This window comes from Prunus avium, chromosome 8 (assembly GCF_965620075.1).
Source record: "Prunus avium chromosome 8, drPruAviu1.hap1.1, whole genome shotgun sequence".
Classification (NCBI taxonomy): domain Eukaryota; kingdom Viridiplantae; phylum Streptophyta; class Magnoliopsida; order Rosales; family Rosaceae; genus Prunus; species Prunus avium.
Window position 1 is genome coordinate 34,979,941 of NC_142291.1, and position 25,188 is coordinate 35,005,128.

The 25,188-nt window shown below is 39.4% G+C and overlaps 4 protein-coding genes across 4 annotated transcripts; 3 read left to right on the forward strand and 1 right to left on the reverse strand.

Moving 5' to 3' along the window:
* The first annotated feature begins 4,115 nt into the window (after nt 1-4,115).
* Nucleotides 4,116-6,634, forward strand: LOC110753313 (3-hydroxy-3-methylglutaryl coenzyme A reductase). The gene is made up of 3 exons (XM_021954198.2): nt 4,116-5,343; nt 5,470-5,998; nt 6,096-6,634. The coding sequence occupies exons 1-3, from the start codon at nt 4,301-4,303 to the stop codon at nt 6,339-6,341; spliced, it is 1,818 nt and encodes a 605-aa protein (XP_021809890.1). The 5' UTR covers nt 4,116-4,300; the 3' UTR covers nt 6,342-6,634.
* A 5,183-nt stretch (nt 6,635-11,817) lies between these two features.
* On the forward strand, nt 11,818-13,165 carry LOC110753305 (AT-hook motif nuclear-localized protein 29-like). Its single transcript, XM_021954189.2, has 2 exons — nt 11,818-12,168; nt 12,265-13,165. Exon 2 carries the CDS (start codon nt 12,272-12,274, stop codon nt 13,019-13,021), a length of 750 nt encoding a protein of 249 aa, XP_021809881.1. The 5' UTR covers nt 11,818-12,168; nt 12,265-12,271; the 3' UTR covers nt 13,022-13,165.
* Nucleotides 13,166-13,515: 350 nt separating this feature from the next.
* CSLD4 (cellulose synthase like D4) lies at nt 13,516-18,630 on the forward strand. Its single transcript, XM_021954186.2, has 6 exons — nt 13,516-14,336; nt 14,516-14,899; nt 15,223-16,027; nt 16,225-16,629; nt 16,785-17,155; nt 17,331-18,630. The coding sequence occupies exons 1-6, from the start codon at nt 13,873-13,875 to the stop codon at nt 18,295-18,297; spliced, it is 3,396 nt and encodes a 1,131-aa protein (XP_021809878.2). The 5' UTR covers nt 13,516-13,872; the 3' UTR covers nt 18,298-18,630.
* A 409-nt stretch (nt 18,631-19,039) lies between these two features.
* On the reverse strand, nt 19,040-24,840 carry LOC110753304 (uncharacterized). Its single transcript, XM_021954187.2, has 13 exons — nt 24,653-24,840; nt 22,407-24,422; nt 22,274-22,313; nt 21,723-21,775; nt 21,316-21,361; nt 21,127-21,207; nt 20,703-20,825; nt 20,547-20,598; nt 20,393-20,468; nt 20,218-20,284; nt 20,082-20,132; nt 19,788-19,880; nt 19,040-19,456 (listed from the first exon to the last, which is right to left on the reverse strand). The coding sequence occupies exons 2-13, from the start codon at nt 24,395-24,397 to the stop codon at nt 19,352-19,354; spliced, it is 2,778 nt and encodes a 925-aa protein (XP_021809879.2). The 5' UTR covers nt 24,398-24,422; nt 24,653-24,840; the 3' UTR covers nt 19,040-19,351.
* Between the last annotated feature and the right edge of the window lie 348 nt (nt 24,841-25,188).

Consider the following 25,188-nt stretch of genomic DNA (forward strand, 5'->3'; position numbering starts at 1 on the left):
AATTTTTATGTTTGTATATATTAATATTAATAAATGTTGTAGCTTTTTTAATTGGACTTTGTAGGCATGCCAACCATGAAAAACAAGTCGACCACAGCTTTAATTTTTGAGTTGACATTAATTAATCTGGTAAAGCCTACAAATGTAATGCATGCACTGGACTGGTTGCTTTCATCAACAGCTAACCCAACAGAAAGTGATTAAGGGCTCATTAACTTAATAATATTTTACTTAATTACAGAGAAAATAATCCCATTACAGGAATTGAGAGGAAGAAGGAAAAAGGAGAGAGATGAGAGAAGAATTTTAAATGTTTTTCCCTTCTCCCATCTTCACATATATAACCTTCATTACTAATGGGAGGGGGATTTACACACACACAACACTACTAATATGTCATGGGGATTCGAACCTGAGACAATTAGTCTGCAAATGAAGACCATTTTCCACTGAACTAGACTCCGTTGGCCGTCCCATTAGAGTTATAATAAGAATTTAAATTAGCATAATCTTTCATTTAGCTTCAGTAATAATAATCTATATATATAATATATAAAGCAAAAGGCAGAGAATGGTGAAACATTCAAAATACTAGAAAATGCCCTTGGTTTATGTAAACAATAAGAATTGAAATTATTAATTAAATGAGGATAATATGGTACATTCACACTTTTTCATATTAAAAGAATTAAAATTAAAAGAAAATTCAGATAATGGATCCTATTTTTATGGAACACAACTACCCATTATCTTTTTTAATTCTAAAATAAATTTAAATTTTTTTTAAAAAAAGCCTCTTGCAAGCGCGGAAGCGCTTGCGGGGAGGCTAGTATATATAAAGCAAAAGGCAGAGAATGGTGAAATATTCAAAATACCAGAAAATGCCCTTAGTTAATGCCAACATTAAGAATTGAAATTATTAATTAAGTGCGGATAATATGGTAAATTTACACTTTTTCATATTAAAAAAATTTAAAATTAAAAGAAAAATAAGATAATGGATCCTCTTTTTATGGAACGCAACTACCCATTATCTTTTTTAATTCTAAAATATATTTAATTTTTTCTTTTAAAAAGCCTCTCGCAAGCGCGGATGCGCATGCATGCAGAGAGGCTAGTAATAATAATGAAAACTAAATAAAAAAAATGAAACCAGACAGGTACCATAAGGCCAGTAGGGTATTAGCACGTATTAATTATAGATTTATTGGAGTTGATTTCTTCCTTGGAGGGTCATGCCAATAGCTAGCCAATTACGAAGAAAACTAGTTTTTGGAAGAAATTAACATAAACTTCATGCATTCACACCTAAACAATTATATGACAGAGAAAGCATGCAATGCAACTCCAACAAGTTTATTACAAAATTCAATTATATATCATCATCCTCCATTAATCGTCTTCCACTACAGCATTGCCCTAGTAACTAACCCTAATCTCTCTCTCTCTCTCTCTCTCTCTTTGTGGAATTCGTCTGATACTTTTAGCTAAGTCATCACATCACACATTTCATTATCAAATGAATGAATGCGATTTTGTGTGTGGTTTTTGTATACGCGAGACTCATTGCACCACACAGTCCAACAAACAAAGCTCATTGCACCACCAACTTATTTATATATCTTTAATGAACTAATACTTGAAAATATATCAGCATACAAATGAAATCGGATTCAAGTGATTTTTTTTTTGTAGATATGATCTTTGAATGAGTATCTACAAAATAGACGGTTTGGATTAGTGAAATACAATACGGAGTGGGTTTTACAAGGGTATCCTTCAAATAAGCTAATTTGAAGAATTCATCAATAAAAACTATATATATATATTAATTATTCCCTGATATGAATTTAAATCGAATCTCGTGTTTGTGTTTGTTTGACTTGGAGTTTGAGAATAAGTAAATGCCACTAGTTCAAACTATTCGTCTTTGGCTGGCCGATCCCTCTCATAATATTTATATAAAATCAAGAAGAACTATTTGAATATATATTGGCGTAATGATCCTCTCTTTGACATATTTGCTTACTTAGTAAGCACATGGGTCCTTTGAAATTTAAAGTCATGAGTGTTGTTGCCTAGTTTTTTCTTTTTCTTTTCAAACCGTATTAATCTGACTCTGTAAAGTTAGATTAATTCTTCTTTCCGTTTGTAGGGTTTTATACAAAAGTTGTATATTAAAATACATCAATCAAACCAACTTGTTTTCTATTGAAAAACACAACTAGCATTAAATTTCAATTTTATTTTCCTATGAATTTTGGCCTAAAAATCTCATTTCTCCTAAATTTTGTAACTCTTTCATAAGTTTTATCGAGACATAGGTTAAATCATATTACTAATGAGTTTAAGTTTTTAGTATTTGTTTCTCTTTATTTTTTTTGGGTCAAATTTGTCAAGTTTTGTGTCATTTTCCAATTTTAATAGAGAAAGTAGATTGCATCCATAAGTCAGGGGTCAATACAATACAAATAATCATATAAGGTTAATACAATACAAAAGCACAATAACCATAAAGTGTTAAATCCAAGTACGGAGTAATCCACCGGCAACAACAAGCGCACAAGGTGTACCTCTACTTATAGCCATACATGACCAAAGAAATTCATGCATAAAAACCAAAAGCCTAGAAAAACCAGGTAAATATCTTAACGCAATAATTTTTGGAATTTTTATTGTTTTGAAACTTTTACTTTTTTAGGTAAACTTTGTGAAACAACTCTAAAACTTTTTATTATGCATATAACAAATGAGATGCATCAAGTTGCTGGAAATGTTAGGGAAAAAAAAAGGAAAAAAAAGGATTTTCTTTACAAATTAAGAGTGGATGATAAATAAGAGTGCTGCTATTTTCACCCCCATTTTATTTTCTCCATCTTATCTTCAAAATTTTAAAGATAGATTTACCCATTTGTAAAATAACTTCTAAGAACTTATGAAAAACACCTTGGATCTGCATCTTCTACTTGTCTTTTTGTTTGCCAGGATCTACTAGCCTTTTATTCTAAGCATGTCACATCATTAAAATAATATCCAATACCTAGAAAATATTCCACATTATGTTGGATAAGAAAAAACCCTAGCGAAAATGAATAGCAAGGCAAGGTCTCTTCATTTGCTGAGAGGGGTCGTCTATTCCTCCATTATCAAGCTTTTCTTCCCATCTCAATGATCATGGTTTTCTTTTCCATTTTAATTTTTATGGGTTAGGCATTGGTTGGGTCTCCATTTTACGTACTTTCCTCGCCAAGCTTAACAAAGAGAATTTGATTGAATTAATAATTAAATGGTACTTTAGGAAAAATAGTAGGTGAAAAGATATGAATTTGTTTTTTCAAATTTATTATGGATGGGGATAAAGTGAGTGGGAAAATAAGACACAAGCGGAAATAGCAGCACTCATAAATGAAGGCCGCCTCCTGCTCTACCATATAGGATGTTTAATACTTAATGAGCTTTTGGTCCAGATACTAATTTAGATTTAAATTCCAATAGGATATTGTTTCCTTTTTTTTTTTTTGGTGTTTCCAAAATTTATTAGCATGAATTAAATTTAATAGAAGGTGAATATTTTGCTTAATAAAAGGCACATATAAATTATGCAATGCATCTACAGCTGACAGTAATTCCGCAAGGTATTCGGTTCTAGCATTTCTCACTTAAAACTTAACCATGGAGGTTGGACCTCAACTTACATTGCCTAGAAAAGCATTAAAACTAACAAAAAACAATTTAGCCTGCTAATCATATACTAATTTCCATAGAGCATATGGGTTAGAACCCAGAGCCCAAAATTGAATTAACAAAGATGCAGATAAAGACAAAAAAAAATCATCACCCAAGTGAACCAAGCCAACCCAATTCAACCCAACCAATACAGAAGTAACAATAAATATTCAAATTTTAAATTAAAAATAAAATAATTAATAATAAAAGAAAGAACCAAGAAGGGGACAACAACAATAGGTGTATTACTTTGACTATTTATGCGTTGTAAGTTCAACACGTGCCGTTAGGACCCAATCACACTGCCTCGCACGTGCGACTCGCTTCACACGCGTTCCCGAACCCAAGTGCTATATATACCCCCCTACTCACTCGCTTCACCATTCAAACACAGACCAAACGGAAAAAAAACCCACCAACCAAACCCGGAAAAAGAAAAAGGAAATAAAAAACATTTCTATCTTTTTTAAATTTCCAGTTTTGCCCAGCTCAGTCCTCGCTGTCCTCTCCTCCTCTCTCCGCCGCTCGATCGCCGCCGGCGCATTTTAGCATCACCGCCACGTTAGCACATCCGATGGACGTCGCAAGGCGATCGACGATGGAGACAGCCGCCGGAAAGGGGAGAAGGCCCGGGCCCATGAAGGTGAAAGTGGTGGACGAAAACGACGTCGTGGTGGTCGGCGCTAAGGCATCCGACGCCTTGCCTCTCCCTCTGTACATCACGAACGCCGTCTTCTTCACCCTCTTCTTCTCCGTCGTCTACTTCCTCTTGACTCGCTGGCGCGAGAAGATCAGGACCTCCACGCCTCTTCACGTCGTGAACCTCTCCGAGATCGTCGCCATACTGGCGTTCGTCGCCTCCTTCATCTACTTGCTCGGCTTCTTCGGCATCGATTTCGTGCAGTCGCTCATTCTCAGGCCCAGCAACGACGTGTGGGCCGCCGAAGACGACGAAGAAGAGCACGAGCGCATGATTTTGAAAGACGACGCTCGCAAGGTGCCGTGTGGGGCTGGCCTCGACTGCTCAATGCCCCAAATTGCCCCTATTGCTTCCCCGAAAGCTGTTGCACAGAAGGTATTTGATAAGGAGGTAGTGATCTCCACTCCCACCGATTTCTCGACCCAGCCATTATCCGAAGAAGATGAGGACGTCATCAAGGCCGTTCTGTCGGGAACCATTCCTTCTTACTCTCTGGAGTCAAAGCTCGGAGATTGCAAGAGAGCAGCTGCTATTAGGCGCGAGGCGTTGCAGAGGATTACAGGGAAGTCTCTGGGTGGTTTGCCATTGGAGGGGTTCAATTATGAGTCGATTTTGGGTCAGTGCTGTGAGATGCCAGTTGGGTATATTCAGATTCCTGTGGGGATTGCTGGGCCTCTTATGCTTGATGGTAGAGAGTTCTCAGTGCCCATGGCTACCACTGAAGGTTGCTTGGTGGCTAGTACCAACCGTGGTTGCAAAGCTATCAACTTGTCTGGTGGAGCTAGCAGTGTGTTGTTGAGAGATGGGATGACCAGAGCACCTTGTGTGAGGTTCAACTCTGCTAAGAGAGCTGCTGAGTTGAAGTTCTTCTTGGAAGACCCCAACAACTACGATACTTTGGCTACGGTTTTCAACAGGTAATTCAACTTTTTGTGCTCATATTGATGATAACGTTGATGGGTTTGTTTGGTTAAAGCCTAAAGCCTTTAGCTTTTTAATTCTTTTGGGTGTTAATTAACTGGGTTTTGGGTTTGGTTATTCAGGTCAAGCAGATTTGGTAGACTTCAGACAATTAAGTGTGCTATTGCTGGGAAGAACCTTTACATGAGATTCACCTGCAGCACTGGTGATGCTATGGGGATGAACATGGTCTCTAAAGGTGTACAAAACGTTTTGGATTTTCTCCAGAATGACTTCGCTGACATGGATGTGATTGGAATTTCTGGTAACTACTGTTCGGACAAGAAGCCTGCTGCTGTGAACTGGATCGAAGGCCGTGGCAAGTCAGTGGTCTGTGAAGCTGTGATCAAGGGTGATGTGGTGAGGAAGGTGTTGAAAACCAATGTGGAGGCCCTGTGTGAGCTTAACATGCTCAAGAACCTTACTGGGTCTGCAATGGCTGGTGCTCTCGGTGGCTTCAATGCACATGCCAGCAACATTGTTTCTGCAATCTACATCGCCACTGGCCAAGATCCAGCTCAGAATGTGGAGAGTTCTCACTGTATTACCATGATGGAACCCATCAATGATGGAAAGGACCTTCACGTGTCTGTGACCATGCCTTCTATTGAGGTAATTGATTGTAGCTTGATGTTTATATTACAGCGTTTCGAATATTTGGTTCTTAGTAGAAATGAAGTCTTACGTTGGTGTTTGCTATTTTTTCCAGGTTGGTACTGTTGGAGGTGGGACCCAGCTTGCATCTCAATCAGCTTGTTTGAACCTGCTTGGGGTGAAGGGTGCCAACAGAGAGTCACCAGGAGCAAATGCAAGATTGTTGGCTACTGTTGTAGCTGGTTCTGTTCTGGCTGGAGAGCTTTCTCTCATGTCTGCTATTTCAGCTGGACAGCTTGTTAGGAGCCACATGAAGTACAATAGATCAAGCAAAGATGTCTCAGCTGTTGCCTCCGCTTAAGAATTACAAGACCACAACTTTTGAGGCATCAAATAGCCCCAAGTAGTATGGTCTGAAGAATTCGAAAGAATAACAGTGACAAAAAGGAATTGTCAATTTGGCATGGAGAGGGAGGATTGGAAATAATGAACAGAAAACATACAGCAGGGCTTAGGAAAGAGAGATTGTACTATTTGTATTCTTTTCTTTGTTTACTTTTTTTCTTTAATTTAATTTTCTTGCGTGTAAGAAACTCTATGAAAAATTGTGTAAAATGATTATGAAAGTTTTAGTAGCACTTTTACTGCCGGAAATTCTACCAACATGGTGGCCGTTACTTTAATCTCATATTCTGTTAATAATGGAACATGGAATTTTATATGAGCTTCAGATGCTATGCTAAGCTCCCCTTTATCTTTGAAAATGAAGGAGACTCAGTTTAATCTTCCTGAGATTAGAGTTTCTTGTGATGTTTGCACTTTGCAGGGAATAGTTTGGTAAAGTTAAGTATACTTCTTGCTGCTAACCCTCCAGGCCTAATGAACTGGGCTCAAGAAAGTACGTCCTTTTCCTTTGATCTCTGTTTCTGTGATCTCTGTGTTGTCCATTGCTAATTTCACGTGCTTGCCTTTGACAAGTGTGTATGTGTGTGTGTTAAGCTCCAGAGACTTCCTTTGATGTTTGGTAGCGTTGCTTTTCTTGGGAGTTGGCTCAATATAAATGATGGTGATGCTTTCTGGTTCGTTGTCTTCTTTAGGAGAAAAACTTGGTTGTAACGGGATAGCACTGTTTGCTATCCCGTATCAATAATGCTGTGTGTGTGTTTATTAAGCTTCAGAGACTTCCTTTGATGTTTGGTTGTTGCTTTACTTGGGAGAGAATTATTACACGTATCATAGTATTATTAGCTGGAGATAACAAAATAGTGTTATTCCTGTTTCATGAAGTCTTTCTCCTTCTATAGGCTTTCTGTATGCATGCATGTTGATAACTTTTCGTGGATGAGATGTCATGTTTCATAAATACAGATGGCTTGTGAATACGTTTCTTTTCCTACGAACTTTCAAAATTTTCTTTTTCCTTTTTTCAAAGAATACCTTTTTCTTTTGTCGGTTGAAAGTGCACATAGAGAGAGTATCAGCCAGCAAATTTTTCAAGAACAAGGAGAAAGCTTAACGGGCCCTCATAATTCAGGTAATCGATAACTCTAGATTAGAGAGGCATCTCACATGTGTACCAACAAGGTGGTAGTCTTTGAGTGTCTTGGTAGTCAGGATCTGGAATATTTTAGTTCATGTGCTAGAGGTTTCTGCAATATTATAATTGAGCTGCATTATGATGTTATATTTATTGCCTGGATCCAGATCATTGTTATATGCTGCATAAAAATTTGTTTTTATCTCTTCATGATGTGTTCACATGATGCGTTTATGCTGAAACCAAGCCAAGTTATAATAATTTTGATTTGAGTCTTGATGTTGTAGGAATTTATAAAGTCTATTGTGCAACTCTTGGTTATGCAACTCTTCGTTTTGGATGGTACTTTGAAAAACTTGCACTATTTCATTCTTGTTTATTTGTTAATTGTTAATTTGCAATGCATCTTTCTGCCTCTTCATGTGTATGAACATACGTTAGATACAGTTCTTCACACACACACAAATGATTGTAGACCGTTACTACATTGTGAGACTCACGTACATCAATTATCTACACGAGAGACTGCCTCCCGGTAATATTCCTCTAAGTATTATTAAGTGGTGCAATTAAATTGTGGTTGGGGTTGGGGAAATGTCAGTTGTGGCTGCTACAGGCGGCCAAGTTGACTAGATCAAAAATTGGGTGGCTTACCACTCCATACCAACCCAAATTGTTATAGTCTCTTATTGTGTTGGCAATAGCGGCAACCACCATTGAGGCATTGACTACACTAGTACATTTTCTTCTCTTTTTAAAAGTGTTTTCATGTTCATTATACGTGCGTGATGTTACATACCTCTTTGCTAGGGACAAGCAATGGTGCAAAGAGGACTTTAATTGCAGTCTGAACATATGGTTGTATTAATATTCCACGTCTACAGATATAAATTTGCTGTCGAGTGGTCTATTCTGAGCTTATAATAGTAGGTGAAAAATATTTTAAAATATCAGCATTTCATATCTCAATTATTAGCAATCCTTCCATATCACGGGTCTATATATAAACAACCTTCAACTCTCGCCTGACGGGTAAGAGAAATGTAAGAGAAATGTTGTATATACATATTATTGTAAGAGAAATGTTGTATATACATATTATTCCTGGTTACGTGCAAGATTTCTCCTCGAAAATTTCATTTGCCTGGAACTGTTTGCTTGCATCAAAAGGAGCCACATGAACACCTAGATCCGATTCATGTTGCTTGGATATCCACCAGTGATCGGTGTCAGAGAGATAATTTTGTTTTACAGATAATGAAATTGTTATTAGTAGGAACCAGTAATGGATTGCATGAACAGCTTCCATTGCGTAAAATCTGGAGACAGAAAGTTATACACATTAAAGGCAAGATTTACTAGGTTGATGCATATATTAAACTCATGAAGTCAAGATTTACTAGGTTGATGCATAATAAATTACAGAAGAAATGTAAGCAGCAGATTCAACTTCTGGGTCCTGGTCTCTGTACTGGCTGGCCCTACCATGCAATTCAGTTCTAGATAGAACGATGGAAAAGTCTGGAGCACGATTAGGTTTTTTAGGTCAGGGCTCTTGTCCCCTCTGGTGGTGATTGAAAAGTGATTGAAAATCTAGCCAAGTTACATGCACCACAAGTTACATGTCGCATGCTTAAATTTAGCATAAAAAATCACCTTATCCACCTACCGCTTTTTTGTCCTCTAAGAGCAAACAAAATCCCAGACTAGGAGGTGAAAGCAATGTTGTTGTAGGTTTTTAAACTCTGGTGATATAGAAAGTATTTGAGAAAAATATATCTCGTCATAGCTAGTTCAGGTTTGGTGCTTATAAATTATAACTGGATTGAATTACATATCTCGTTGTAAAATATGATGAAGTTATAGCCATTGATGTCTAGCCCATTTGAAAATGTCCTTGATTTAAAGGCCAATGGTCTTAGGTTCAAAACTCCACATCACCGGTGTGTAAGAAAAACCCCCTTCTCTTTCTAATTTTGACAGAAAAAGAGTTGATGAGGTAATAAATGTAATGAAGATACAATTGATGGATTTTTTATTGCGTGGGTGGAGACTTGAGTGGATGGGTTGTAACGTGTTAACATTCTATCATTTTGTGAGAATTAGGAGAGATAAGTTTCCCGCACGAATAATCTATCTTCTACCTTCAGTTTGGACAAAATTCGAAAGTTGACATTCATTTCCTCCTTCAATATACTTTAAATCCAGTGAGTTATCCAATCTAATTTAATATTGGGCACCAAAAACGTGTCGTTAATGTATAATTCTAAAACACAACGATTGGCTGGAAAAGATGTATAGTTTACATGGAATGGTGAGGCTATTGGCAGTAATAAAACAGAAAATAAATGGTGAGGTTGTATGCATGGCTGTTGAGAAGAGTACAAGGGTGATATGTGACAGACAAACAACTAAACAACAACAACAACTGAGGAAGAAGACAAATGGGGTGATCACATGGCCTTGCCCTCTCAATGTCTGTGTGCTATTATTATATCTGGAATTGTCTTCAAGCTTCGATGGATGTATCAAACATAAACCAATGTGCAATTTGCTTAGTGCTTATCTATACAATAATTTAGTTAGTGAGGCGACGTATGGGAGCTCGTCATCAAATTATTCTAGTCGGCATTTGTCCCTTTCTTAAAGTTTGGATTTGTAGATTAAGCAGTTATCTTTGCATCCGAGATCATGTGGTTCATCTCTTTTTTGTAATATTGCTTGTATCCGAAAAGGAATGTTGGAAATTTTATTTGTTCCTATTGTTATGCAATTTGCTTTATACTTAATCTTAAGATCTCTCGCAAAAGACTTGTTGGGTTCGTTTGGGAGTGATTCTGAATAGGCCAGAATCACTTCTGGGAAGAAACACCTCCCACGTGCTTCTCCATATAATCACTTTAAGTGATTTTAAGTGAATTTGGAGAGAAACTGCTCTCATGTGCTTCTCCATAAAATCATTTAAAGTGATTATATGAAGAAGTGATTCTCCACATAAGTGTTTTTTAGCCTATCCAAAATCACTCCCAAACGAGTAAGAGTAGATATCACTTATTATTAAAAGGAAAAATAGGTAAAGAAAAGCAAATTGGTTGTTTTTTATACCACCGCAAGAAATATAAAGTTAATAGTTATTGCCAATAGTAGAGAACAAAAAAAACATCCCAATCAAGGAACATGGGACGTTGAAGGTGTTTGTCATGCCCAATTTGGCTTCCGCAAACTTTGGTATCTTTCATAAATGATGCGTGGCTTTTGAATAAATATCTCTTTTGAAAAATCTACACCCCAAATTAATGATGCACAATATTTTCAATGTGGAAAGTGTTTTGTAGGTATTATTCTTGTGCTATTTTTTTTCCCCTATTAAGATATACAAAGTTTTGTCAATAGGGTCTAGTCCAGTGAAAAAATACATTAACTTGTAGACTAATGATTTCAAAATTATCATAACACCTTGATAATGTATGTGAAAATTCCCCTCCCATTTATAGTTTATAATACCATTTATATTCAAAAGAATACAAAGCTTTTGATATGTAACCTCTTCATCATCATATCCATTTATAGGTCTTAGTGTGAACCAAAATTTAAAGGGGAATATTAAAATAGTGCTAAAGTTATCTTGAACCTTTTTCGGTGGCTCAAGAGTCGGGAAAGGTAGTTCTATAAATAAATAAATCATCATAGTTTTTTTATTTTTCAACTCTTGTTTCGTTTTTAAAAGACTGTGAAATTGCTATAGTGTGAATAAGGGGATTGATTTGATTCGGCTGATTGGAGCATACTTCACTAAACTCATGGATGGACTTTCGGCAATAGGACCAATTTCTTATTGAAAGAAATGAAAGGACCAAAACGAACCAAATCAGTCACTAAATGGATTTGTTTAGTTGAGTTATGCTACTAGTTTGAAGTCTAAACCGAACCAATTTGAATCATGATAATTAACTGCTTAAGTTATAAATTCCTTGCGGGTTTTTGCGACATAAACTGAATCAACCCGGACTCCACACAACCCTTAGAGGGCTTTTTTAGGTTGAGATCCATGGCTTTGCAGCCTAGCATGATGGATTTGTCTCTACAAATGTGCTTGGGCTTGACCCAAAACCCGCATTAGCCCTGTGGGTTTAGGTTAAAAACCTAAAGCAATGGTTCTGAAAAACAAAAAGCAATGGTAAAAAGACACTCAATTTTGACAAGACTAGCATTATAAATTTCGAGGAACACGAGTGGTCGTGAGTGCGCATGAATGGTTGTCAATCACGAATCTGATTTTTCAAGCCTTCGTTGTCACGAAAAGCACTTTCTCTGGGATTTTTAAAATTGAATTATCTCCGCAGTTTTCACCGGCTGTTTCACAGCAAGTCCATGTCTTGGAAAGATTGCTTCTGAGTCAGACATTCAAACTCATAGACGTTGAGAAAAGAAAAAGCTAGCATCATCACATAATATTATAATGCATATTGGCATATCAAAATCAATATAATAAATAATACAATAATAAAAAGTTCCCTTTGTATTGTACTATATAACAATGTTTTCTACTCTTTATTTGGACGTTTCTCGATGATTTCATCTCTCCTCTGCAGCTTTACAGGAACTTAAGCAAAGGGAGCCTCTTACTCTCAGCAGAGATTTCAATCTCTTGGTAGTATTTTCTTTTTTTCAAATGTACTTTATTATTAATCTGCTTCTTAGTAGCTAGATCTTGGTTTCTTTATCAGTGAATTAGATTTTGTGACAGATTAATAATGTCAGGCTTGGACCCTGATCCTGATCCTGATGCACCAACCAATGCAAGTCCAGGTGCGCCACCCTCGGCGCGGAGGCCTCGGGGCCGCCCTCCCGGCTCAAAGAACAAGCCCAAGCCACCAATCATAATCACTCACGACGCCCCAAATGGGCTCACGTCTCATGTTCTAGAAGTTTCTTCCGGTTCAGACATCGTTGACTCGTTGGTGACCTACGCCAGCCGACGCGGCAGAGGAGTTTGTGTGCTGAGTGGCAGCGGTGCGGTGACAAATGTCACCTTGCGCCAGCCAGCCACGACAGTACTATTATCACCGTCAGATAATAGTACTGTCGTGACATTACAGGGCCGGTTTGAGATTCTTACTTTAACCGGCACGTGCCTGCCTCCACCAGCCGCACCCGGAGCCGGTGGCCTGTCAATATATCTGACAGGCGGACAAGGACAGGTTGCTGGAGGGATTGTTGTGGGGCCCTTGAGGGCTTCAGGCCCTGTGGTGTTGATGGTTGTTTCATTTGCTCATGCAGTGTATGATAGGTTGCCGCTGGAGGAAGAGGAGGAGAAAGAGCCTTCAGCGCCGCGAATACAGGCGGCAGCAGCGGCTTCACAGTCTTCGGGAGTGACAGGTGGCGGCGGCAGCGGCAGCGGCGGTGATAGTTATAATTTGGGTGTGACTAGTATTAGCATGGGGAGTAGTGGTTTTCCTGGTGATGTATATGGGTGGAGTAGTGGGAGTAGTCTGCCCAAGTAAGTAGGTATGTTTTGTTGAATGAGATGAATGAGAAGAAGACCAACAACCCTAGAACTTGTGCTTAAAAGAACCAGGTTCACGTTGTATAAATTCATCTCCTGGCATTGTTTTTCCTAATTTTATGATATTCTGCTTCTTCCTCTTCTTCTTTATGCTGCATACTTTAAGTCAATTAGTTGTTTTAGCTCCTTGGCATAACAAGAGTAATATATATTTTTTTATGAAAAGAAAAATTTAGGGGGAGATTGGCTACTCTCACCACCAACCTCGAGCTAGAGTACCAGCCTCAGCTGGAAAGAGTCTTGTAATTCATCTTTAATTAAGAAAAAATTATTACATACATATCAAAGTATAAAAAAACAAATATTTTCACTTCCATAATATTATTATCCCACCAAAAAGGAAAAGAAAAACGTGCTTGTGAAGAGAAGAGAAAATGTTTAGTTTTCAAACGCCTCTGTGCTGCTACCTCTGCTTCCCTCCACAAACACACTCCTCAAAACTCGTTACGCGCCACTCTAAAAACAGGCATATCAGCAAAGACTCGGTCCCTCTCTCTCTAAACCATTTATTCCTCCTACGTTGGTGGAAAACAAAGACCCCTTTGTCATGAACATTTTCATCACTCCAATAATGTCTCCTCCCATTTTCCCAATTCCTTGTCTAAAATCCATGGAACAAAATGTCACATTGGTATTTTTCTAAGAAGCCGATTTGTTCTGCTACATTACATACAATGTTGATCAATACGTATACTTCATTGAAATTGTAAACAGATCAAAGAATTCAGAAAGAAAAACGAAAGATTGGTGTTTGAGAAATTTATATATTGCAACTAAGGTAGCTAGACAATGGCAACATCCCTGAACAGAGAGCCATCCAAGAAGGCGATACGCAGCCCCGGGGGCTCTACTAGCTCTCAAGGCAAGGCTAATTCAAGTGGCCAAACTGTTAAGTTTGCGAGAAGAACTTCAAGTGGACGGTATGTGAGTCTGTCCAGAGAAGACCTTGACATGTCAGGGGAATTATCAGGGGACTATATGAACTACACAGTGCATATTCCTCCTACCCCTGACAATCAGCCCATGGACACCTCCGTGGCGGTCAAGGCAGAGGAGCAATACGTCTCCAACTCTTTATTCACTGGGGGATTCAACAGCGTCACGCGTGCTCATCTCATGGATAAGGTGATCGATTCAGAGGTGACTCATCCTCAGATGGCTGGAGCCAAAGGCTCTGCATGCATGATGCCTGCTTGTGATGGTAAGGTGATGAAGGATGAGAGAGGAGTTGATATAACCCCTTGTGAATGCAGGTATGAACATACTATTTTCGATTAATTATTTGCTCGAATATCATCTCAATTTCACATCGGTAATACCCTGGGAAGATCTTGAGTACTCAAGTAAAGCCTAAAAATTCGTATTTGCATTTAGTAATTTGAACAAGTCTTAAACTTCTCTCTGTTTTTGTTTTTCAAAATGTGTTGTATAGGTACAAAATCTGTAGAGATTGCTATCTGGACGCCCAGAAGGAAACTGGAAATTGTCCAGGTTGCAAGGAGCAATACAGAGTAGGGGAAGAATATGATGATTCACAGGATTATAACTCTGGAACCCTGCAATTGCCTGGCCCAGATGGAAAAAGGGATAACATGTCTGTGATGAAGAGGAACCAAACTGGAGAGTTTGATCACAATAGGTGGTTGTTTGAGACCAAGGGAACCTATGGTGTTGGCAATGCTTTTTATCCCCCAGACGACTATGGTGATGGCGGCGGTGATGGCTTCCACGGAGGCCCACTGGAGTCGGATGACAAGCCTTGGAAGCCCCTCAGTCGGAAACTGCCAATCCCAGCAGCCATTATCAGCCCTTACAGGTTAATTATGAATCTCTCTCTCTCTCTCTCTCTCTCTCTCTCTCTCTCTCTCTCTCTCAGTACTTTTACAGGTTTACTTAGACATGTTCAACTTAATTTAAACGTGTTCAAAATTAGACATGTTGCATTTGTCCCCGCTCACAAGAAGTGTTATGAATTCATCAAAATTCATCGGACTTTTGCGCTACAAACAACCTTAACAATTAGTAGTAAAACATAATAAACATGGTAAGATGAACTGATTATGTGTTCATATATTGTGTCATTATGCAATATAATTAGAGATGACATGAATAAAGTATAATGTGATCCATATGTTGCAGGTTGCTGATCTTTGTTCGGTTTATCGTGCTATGTTTCTTCTTGCATTGGAGAGTAGTGCATCCAAATAATGATGCAAGATGGTTGTGGCTCATGTCTGTGATCTGTGAGATATGGTTTGCCTTCTCTTGGATTCTGGATCAGACTCCCAAGTTCTTCCCCATCAATCGGTCGACCGATCTTCAAGTCCTCCATGACAAGTTTGATATGCCGTCCCCTTCCAATCCCACTGGCCGTTCTGACCTCCCTGGTATTGACCTCTTTGTGTCCACTGCTGATCCTGAAAAAGAGCCACCTCTTGTCACTGCAAACACCATCCTTTCAATCTTATCCATTGATTATCCGGTCGAAAAGGTGGCATGCTACGTCTCTGATGATGGAGGTGCCCTCCTCAACTTTGAGGCAATGGCCGAGGCTGCAAGTTTTGCCGATTTGTGGGTCCCGTTCTGTCGGAAACACAACATTGAACCAAGGAACCCTGAGAGCTACTTCAGCTTGAAAGTTGACCCAACAAAGAACAAGAGCAGGCCAGACTTTGTGAAGGACAGGAGGAAGATCAAGAGGGAGTATGATGAGTTCAAGGTGAGGATCAATGGGCTTCCTGACTCAATCAGGAGGAGGTCTGATGCTTTCCATGCCAGAGAGGAAATGAAGCAGCTGAAGAATATGAGGGAGAGTGGAGGTGACCCTTTGGAGCAAGTCAAAGTCCCCAAGGCCACATGGATGGCTGATGGCACACATTGGCCTGGTTCTTGGGCTGTCCCTTCCCATGACCATGCCAAAGGTGACCATTCTGGAATTCTTCAGGTATATTTGCGTTGTTTTAAGGCTTTATAATTAATTCATCTTGAATTTGAATAAAGCTATTTGGACCATGTTTACTGATCACCTCTCGAATTCTCTGTTAGAGATACAATAAGCAATATGGTTAGTAAATATGGTCGAAACTATATTGTCTGCAATAACCAAGCAATATTGAACAACTGATGCTGCAAAATGCACAGGTGATGCTGAAGCCTCCTAGCCCTGACCCCCTTTTGGGAGGGGCAGATGACAAGCTCATAGATTTCACAGATGTCGATATACGCCTCCCTATGTTTGTCTACATGTCAAGAGAAAAGCGGCCAGGCTACGATCATAACAAGAAAGCCGGTGCCATGAATGCTCTGGTGCGAGCATCAGCCATCTTGTCCAACGGCCCTTTCATTCTCAACCTTGACTGCGACCACTACGTCTACAACTGCAAAGCTGTCCGTGAAGGAATGTGCTTCATGATGGACCGTGGCGGCGAAAACATCTGCTACATTCAGTTCCCACAGAGATTCGAAGGCATTGATCCCTCTGATCGCTATGCCAATCACAACACTGTGTTTTTTGATGGCAACATGCGCGCTCTTGATGGTTTACAGGTACCTTGAAAAATTCTATGCTACAAACTCGTATGGCATACTTATGAACCGCTATAGGATATATAGATTTGTGAACTGTTAGATTTGTGAGTGTGTCATACAAGATTGTAACTTGGAATGCACAAAATCAATATGCATGAATCATGGATTTGCAGGGTCCAGTGTATGTGGGAACGGGGACCATGTTCAGGCGGTTTGCCCTGTACGGTTTTGACCCTCCGAATCCTGACAAGTTGCTGGTGAAGACTGACACTGAGACGCAGGGAGGAGAGCCTTTGACACAGTCGAACACAGAACCTTTGACAGCCAGCGACTTCGACCCTGATCTTGACACCAATTTACTTCCCAAGCGTTTTGGAAATTCCACAATGCTGGCAGATTCCATACCCATTGCTGAGTACCAGGGTCGCCCGCTAGCTGATCATCCTGCTGTGAAATTTGGACGGCCTCCTGGTATTCTCAGGGCTCCTCGTGATCCGCTTGATGCCACTACTGTTGCTGAAGCTGTCTCCTCCATTTCTTGCTGGTAAGTATGTAGGCACGTACACACACACTCCTTATTTGATCTGAGTTGAGTGAATTCGTAAATTTAACTGACCACATGATGTGACAGTTGATTAACGAACGTGATGATAATCGATCATGTAAACTAAGTAGTAGCTAGCTGGGTACCTATGCATCAAATTAACATTGGTTGACAGGTACGAGGACAAGACTGAATGGGGAGACCGTGTGGGCTGGATTTATGGGTCAGTCACAGAAGATGTGGTGACCGGGTACAGGATGCACAACCGTGGATGGCACTCAGTCTATTGCATTACCAAGCGTGACGCATTTCGGGGTTCAGCTCCGATTAATCTCACAGATCGACTCCATCAAGTGCTCCGTTGGGCTACAGGCTCTGTCGAGATTTTCTTCTCCAGGAACAATGCCTTCCTTGCCTCAATGCGCCTCAAGTTACTGCAGCGCCTTGCCTACATCAACGTCGGTGTCTACCCTTTTACCTCTATATTTCTCATTGTCTACTGCTTCCTCCCTGCACTCTCACTCTTCACTGGACAGTTCATAGTGGCAAATCTCAACATCACATTTCTAGTCTACTTGCTAACCATTACCATATGCCTTATATCTCTGGCCCTCCTGGAGGTGAAGTGGTCTGGGATCGGTTTGGAAGAGTGGTGGAGAAACGAACAGTTTTGGCTCATTTCTGGAACCAGTGCTCATTTGGCTGCTGTGGTGCAAGGGCTTCTCAAAGTCGTTGCAGGAATTGAAATCTCTTTCACATTGACTTCCAAGTCTTCAGGTGAGGACGAAAATGATGTCTTTGCAGATTTGTACCTTGTCAAGTGGACTTCCCTCATGATCCCTCCCATTGTTATTGCAATGGTCAACATCATTGCCATTGCTGTTGCATTTTCCAGAGAGGTTTATGCAATAAATCCTCAGTGGGCTAAGTTTATTGGTGGAGCTTTCTTTAGCTTCTGGGTGCTGGCTCATTTGTATCCTTTTGCCAAGGGTTTGATGGGACGAAGAGGGAAGACACCGACCATCGTGTTTGTTTGGTCAGGTCTCATTGCCATTACACTTTCCTTGCTCTGGGTCGCCATTAACCCACCAGGTGCTGCCGGTGGTGCTGCAGGAGGAGGCGCTGGGTTCCAATTTCCATAAGCATCTCAGTGAGTACATTTTAGGGTCAAGAAACTGTAGAAATATAAAACTAGCAGGATTGACAGTTACCTTTCTTCTGTTACCTTTAAAAATGGGCATCCAGAGAAGTTGTTTTGTTCTATGATTGTAATTGGTGGAGTCTGTATATCTTTTATTGAAGGAATTATGCTGAAAAGCTTGTAAACTGAACAACATTTTCATTCATTTTGTAATGATTAATTGTTAAGTCTCTTATAAAATGAATCTGGGTCGTTCTGGTGTACAAGGCACGTATGCATGTATGGATACAGGGGATACATGCATGCACAAGATTGGTCGATTCATAACCCTAATCTTGACCCTTCTAATTCTATCCCCATGCATACCATATATATGTTCTACGCTGGCAATGATGGAAGAGCCAGAGAAGATCAACTAGATAATACAGGCTATGTGACATAAAATTCTTACTAGTTTCTTACTAATTCAAAACCACAACTCTTCAGACAGTACAAGAGGATTGAGCTTGTCATAAAAACCATGGCTCCATTGGTTCCTCAGGCACCACCTAAATGGAGCCATGTTGAAAGAGTCTGGAGTTCAAAAATCTCCACCATCATAATTCATACCATCCTAAAAAGCAAACAGAACAAGATAATAGAGCAGTGATGTGCAGAAAATGTTAAAAAGGGTACAAATTTAACGCCACATCCTTTCATTCCTTACACTTCTAATTAATATAGTAAAACGATTAAGTCAAGGATCAACACAGGAAACATAAAAGTTGAGATTGCAATTTTATCCACAATGTAGCTAAATTCTTAAGAATAGGAGACCCAAATCATTGGAATCCAAAAAATAGTGACCAAGAGTACCGCATATTTACATGAGTCTCATCATTTAACTATAACTGCTGGGAACAATAATTATAGATTGGCGAATTAGATACATCCAACTGCATAGGCTTGAGATCCAAATATAAGTATGAACAAACCAAAACTACTTGTATTCTATCTTCTCAAAAGCAACCAAAGCTCTGTACTTGGGGGACAGACAGGATATTCATCTCTACAGTTTAAAAATCTGACTGTTCAAATGGCACACGCACAAACAATTGGCCATTCAAGGTCACCACAGCAGATGTCTGTTGTGGATCGATTCTCGAAGGTAGGCTGACAACCTATAAAGAAAACCACTTTAATTATCCTGCAGGTAAGTGCCACACTACATAACAAAAGTTTTCATTTGAACATTAATGTATGTGTGAATCTAATGCTGCTATATTATCTTCTTATGGAGAACAAAACACTGTTATACTATCTTGTTGACAAGAGGCCAGAAATCCAGGCTAATGATATCTTAGGCTTAGGTCTGGGACAGTAGGAACCTGTAGAAATCCTCCCCCCACCAAACCAACAAAAGAAAACCCTGCCATTTCAGGATTCTATTTCCCCCACTTCAAAACTGCAAAGAACCACATATGCAGGTATATAAGTTTAAGTTATGCCAACCTTCTTAAAGGGTGTGACACCCCAAGGATTATCCAGTTGCTTTGGTTGACCAGATATAATCAGGCGCCCAGCTGGATCAGACTGAACATGCACCTGAATCACAACCACCGTTAACAACAAAATTGGATAGAGAGTATAAACAGCAAAAGCTGGATAAAATTTTTACTTGGAAAAAAAAAACAGAATTTATGGTCGATCAACTACCCATGGAAAAGAACTACCAAATTTAACAACAAAAACAAAGTCGCCTAATTTAAAAATGATATGGATGACAAAACTAGTTCATGAACTAACCTCCTCACGAAGAAGTCCAGGAACTAAGGCATATACCTCAAAGCAATCGTTCTGTGTACAGTCAAATTTCAAATTCTAATTAGATATAATCTGTAGAAATATGTTAAGTCCCAACAGTGGGATGAGAGAAACTTACAAATCTTTTCACGTTAACCTTCACCCAATCTGCTGGGCGTCCAATATCAAATACCATTATGTCCAATCTATAAACAAGGGGAAAACAAAAAAGTTCAGCTGGAACAATAGCAAAGATACTTTCAATTATCATGTCAACTGAAATCACTAGGGGTCGAGAGAAAATAAATACTAACCGTGGCTTTATAGCTTTCATGTCAGCAACCTGGAGAGCAGAATCCACATGAGATGGCTTTTTCCGCTTTAGTAAACCTGAGTTAATAAACCATTTTTCAAAGAGAGAAGACCATTATGGCAGCAAAAATGCAAAAAACTTTAGGCTCATGATACCAGAACTTTTAAGCTGCTTGTCACTTTTTGGCATGGTACTCAAGTTCTTATCCTAAAATATGACACAAAAATAAGATCATAAGGAAGGGAAAAAAGTAAAAAAGAAAAGGAGAATAAATAAATTAAATAAGCATAGAGCTTAAAATTTCTCCAGACCTTAATAATTGCATCGCCGACCTCACCATTACCAAGAAGGCGTTGAGAATGCCAACCCTGCATGGCACGAGCTGCAGCATCCCTTAGTGCCCTGCCTGATCCTAAAGTTTGGCTGCCATCAGCCTGCATTATAAATCCAAAAGGATCAATTACCCAAGAAACAAAAGAACAAAAGAAGAGAAGAAGAAAAAACTGTCTCTGCAGATAACTAATATTCCTCATGCAACATTGAGCATCATTTTCATTATCTTATGCAGAACCACAACTTAATTTCTACATCCAATAACACATATATGCACCCTATGAATGGGAAGGAGGGGGGAAAAATCACAGCATCTATAACTGCAATAGAAGAAGCATTCAATTTTTGTCAAAAGACTGAAAACAAACTTAGCAACATATATGATTAGCTAAGTCTAATTACCCGATTCTCAACTTTAGTAGGCTCTGCAGGAAGAGCAAGCTCACCGCCATGCAGTCTATGCTTTTCAAATTCAAGTAATGCCTGCAGACAAGCGGTAATTAGGGACTTCAAGACCCATGCAGGAAAGCAGACAAAAAACAAAGAAGACAAAAATAAAGTGAACTTAAAACACAATAAGTAGAGCATAACCTTCTCATAAAAATTTCGAAAAGTCCAAGAGACAGTTGTACAGGTCCTGTCCACCATGAAAAATCAGGCATTGGAATTCAAGTTTATAAAAAGAACTCAAAACAACAAAGGAATTTTCTGGGGGGTTTCCTATGCATAAGAGTGGGACTTCTTAAACAACAGAAACGGTGGTTTCCTAAATTCATTATGCGACAGCGTCATACTACAGATCAGAATAACTAAGTTTCAAATATAGCCCATTCAAGCTTTTTAATATTTCCATCAACTGAAGGATTAACTACGTAAAAGTAACTTTGGGTATTTGCCACAAAATAAGTTGCCTTCCTGTTATATTTTATTTTATGGTCCTGGAAATCAATTAGATAGCTTAAAGAGAGGCATTAATTAAACAAAATAATATTGCTCACTTTGGGGGATTGAATGTTTCTCCGACCTGCCGCCACAACTTGCACGAAGTAACCTACATGTGCCCACAGACAAACACTAAGTAGAGTAACTACGAAATAGGGAAATTTTATAAAAGAAAAGAAATGTGCAGCATATCAAATTTCAGATGATTGATATCTAGTTCTAGAGAAATTTAGCGAAATTAATCTACCATTACATGTGCATCAGGCAGCTTTCTTTCTTTCCTTGTCTTTATTTTTGATAATTATGTTTCCAACTACATTTGCATAGAAAAGCATATAAAGCAGCTGCTTGCTTTAGGTAAACTGGGGTATACATATTGTGAAGTAGATTTTAATGTCACCAAGCTTGTGAGTATAATGTCCTTGACACGGAAATATGTGAAATAATCTATACTTATTTGGAATTGTGTCTATTGTTATGTAACCAATATGCAATGCCCAACTGAAATTCACGGATTCTTTCTGAACTGTGCATAATAACCTAATCTACCAAGCCTTATAAAAAGCCAAGGCCTCAAGAATACAGGATATTCAGGATTCAGGCAAACCTTTTCATAGCCACCAAGTTTGATCACAGCTCTCCATAACCTAAATTATAAAAAGAAACAACAATGAGCCAAAATGTTTTCTAACTTATTAATTTATGCAAACTCAACAGAGATATAATCACCAAGAATTTACTTGAGCAAATTTAATTCCTCTCTGTAGAACTTTGGGGCTTTAAATTCCAAGTTCCTCTCTTTATATACATTCTCCACCTCCTTCATGAATGCCGCTTGCTCCTCCTCAGTCCCTGACTCATCATCCTCAGCAGCACCTGGACCTGAGAGAGAAGATTGCTTTGGGTCTAAGCTCTTCATCCCAACCTTCCGTCCTACATAAAACTTGGGTTTCAACATGTGCTCATTTATTTCAGTACTTAAAGACAGCATCGTTTTGCTGCTCACCCCCCCTTTCGGTGTCCCCCCTCTCTCACCATCATCATCAGATTCAGTCTCCATTTCCACTTCATTATTAAGAGGCATATTATGCTCCTCCTTACTAACAACATTATCAGTTTCAGCACTCATATGCTGTTCACTGGAGGGGTTGGCCTTGCTGCTCAACCCATCTATCAGTTTCTCCGTAGCAACCCCACTATCACGAGGCATTTTATCAGGCTCCACCTTACAAACAACATTATCAGTTTCGGCACTGATATATGGTTCATTGGAGTGGTTGGCCTCACTGCTCACCCCATCTATCAGTTTCTCCAATGCAACCTTGCTATCACGAGGAATATCTGGTTCCACCTCACAAACAGCATCATCAGTTTCAGCGCTGATATGTGGTTCATTGGAGGGGTTGGCCTCACTGCTCACCCGGTCTATCAGTTTCTCTGTTGCAACCTCACTATCACGAGGCATATCAAGCTCTACCTTACAAACAACATCATCAGTTTTAGCACTGCTATGTGGTTCATTGGAGGGGTTGGCTTCACTGCTCACTGCATCTATCAGTTTCTCCATTGCAACCTTGCTATCAACAAGAGGGATATCAGGCTCCACCTCACAAACAGCACCAACAGTTCCAGCACTGATATGTGGTTCGTTGGAGGGGTTGGCCTCACTGCTCACCCCATCTATCAGTTTCTCCATTGCAACCTTGCTATCAACAAGAGGCATATCAGGCTCCACCTCACAAACAGCACCATCAGTTTCAGCACTGATATATGTTTCATTGGAGGGGTTGGCCTCGCTGCTCACCTCATCTATCAGTTTGTCCATTGCAACCTCAGTATAACAAGACATAGCAGGCTCCACTTTACAAACAACATTATCAGCTTCAGCACTGATATGCGGTTCATTGGAGGGTTTAGCCTCGCTGCTCACCCCATTAATCAGTTTCTCTGTTGCAACCTGAGGAGGCATATCAGGCTTCACCTTACAAACAACCTTACCAATTTCAGCACTGATATGTGGTTCACTAGAGGGATTGGCCTCTTTGCTCACCCCATCTATCAGTTTCTCCATTGCAACCTCACTATCACGAGGGATATCAAGCTCCATCTCACAGGCAACATTATTAGTTTCAACACTGATATCTGGTTCATTGGAGGGGTTGGCCTTGCTGCTCACCCCCTCCTTCAGTGCCTTCCCTTCTTCAACATCATCTTCTTCCTTTTCAATCTCCATGGGGATCGCAGTCTGACTTGAACCACCGTCACTGACAAGATTATCAGTCTCTGCGCCGCCACATAATTCAGTGGTCGGGTTGACTTTGATGTCCACATCATCCCTCAGTGCCTCCCCTTTCTCACCATCATTCTGTTCACTTTCAATCTTCACAGAAACCTCACTCTCACAGTGTACACCAGAATCCACATTGCTAACAAGGTTAACACTTTCACTACTGGCATGCGGCTCATTGGAGGAATTGTTAGCAATGTTAGCATCTTCAGGAGTTTTGAAGACAGTGGGAACAGAATCAGCCGGACCTTGAATGTCATTAGGCAATTCTTCAACACCAATGTCATGAATGCTGTTCTGGGTCTCCAATTCTACACTATCAACAGGGTTGGGGTTTGGTTCTTGACCCTCTTCAAGTTGTGCATGGACATGGGTATGGCTCAAACTTTTGTTTTCTTCAGCCTCCTCCATATTTTTCCCCCCTTCTTTGGCTATATCGTCCATGTTTTTCTATCTCTTCCTTCTCCTTCTTCAAACATTCAACCAAAAACACACACAAAAATCTCAGCTTTAAACAATCCAACCCGAAAAGACTCGGAAACAAAAGCACCCACAGATTTCGAAGAAATGAAACAGGGAACGTTGTGAAAAAACAAGAAACAAGAAGCATATAGTGCTTTTATAGCCTCTGCTTGTATTGCAACGACGAGAGACAAAAACAACTACTTGAAAGTTGAAACAACGTGGAGAGAGCCTTACCCAGTTGCCCTTTTGGGACACGAAGATGGTGAAAAGTGCTGGTGGGTGTGCGGTGGCTCAGGCACACCAAGCTCTGCTTCTGCGTTCTGCCCCTGTGGCTCTGCTAAACCAAGTGACGCTTAAAATGTATTGATCTGACTATTAGGCAGCCGGTTGCTCTACTGCTCTCCTCGCTTTACAATGGCTTCTTTTCTTTTTTGGGACTTTTTATTATCCTCTGCTTTAACTTCTCACGTGTCAAGATGAGTAATTTTTCCACACAATTAGATGTATACAATAATACTAAAGACATTACTTTTCTTTTCTTTTCTTTGAACTAGCCTCTCTGCACGCGCTTCCGCGCCTGCGAGAGGCTTTTTTTTAAAAAAAATTAAAATTTATTTTAAAATTAAAAAAGATAATGGGTAGTTGTGTTCCATAAAAATAGGCCATTATCTGATTTTTCTTTTAATTTTAATTTTTTTAAATATGAAAAAGTGTGAATTTACCATATTATCCTCATTTAATTAATAATTTCAATTCTTAATATTTGCATT

Coding starts and splice junctions, on each gene's coding strand:
- LOC110753313 (XM_021954198.2), top strand. CDS start 4,301: ATGGACGTCGCAAGGCGATCGACGATGGAGACAGCCGCCGGAAAGGGG. Junction 5,344..5,469: donor TTGGCTACGGTTTTCAACAG/GTAATTCAACTT, acceptor TTGGTTATTCAG/GTCAAGCAGATTTGGTAGAC. Junction 5,999..6,095: donor TGACCATGCCTTCTATTGAG/GTAATTGATTGT, acceptor TATTTTTTCCAG/GTTGGTACTGTTGGAGGTGG.
- LOC110753305 (XM_021954189.2), top strand. CDS start 12,272: ATGTCAGGCTTGGACCCTGATCCTGATCCTGATGCACCAACCAATGCA.
- CSLD4 (XM_021954186.2), top strand. CDS start 13,873: ATGGCAACATCCCTGAACAGAGAGCCATCCAAGAAGGCGATACGCAGC. Junction 14,337..14,515: donor ATAACCCCTTGTGAATGCAG/GTATGAACATAC, acceptor TGTGTTGTATAG/GTACAAAATCTGTAGAGATT. Junction 16,028..16,224: donor ACCATTCTGGAATTCTTCAG/GTATATTTGCGT, acceptor CAAAATGCACAG/GTGATGCTGAAGCCTCCTAG.
- LOC110753304 (XM_021954187.2), bottom strand. CDS start 24,397: ATGGACGATATAGCCAAAGAAGGGGGGAAAAATATGGAGGAGGCTGAA. Junction 20,599..20,702: donor TCGGCGATGCAATTATTAAG/GTCTGGAGAAAT, acceptor GTCATATTTTAG/GATAAGAACTTGAGTACCAT. Junction 20,469..20,546: donor CAAGCAGCTTAAAAGTTCTG/GTATCATGAGCC, acceptor TTATTAACTCAG/GTTTACTAAAGCGGAAAAAG.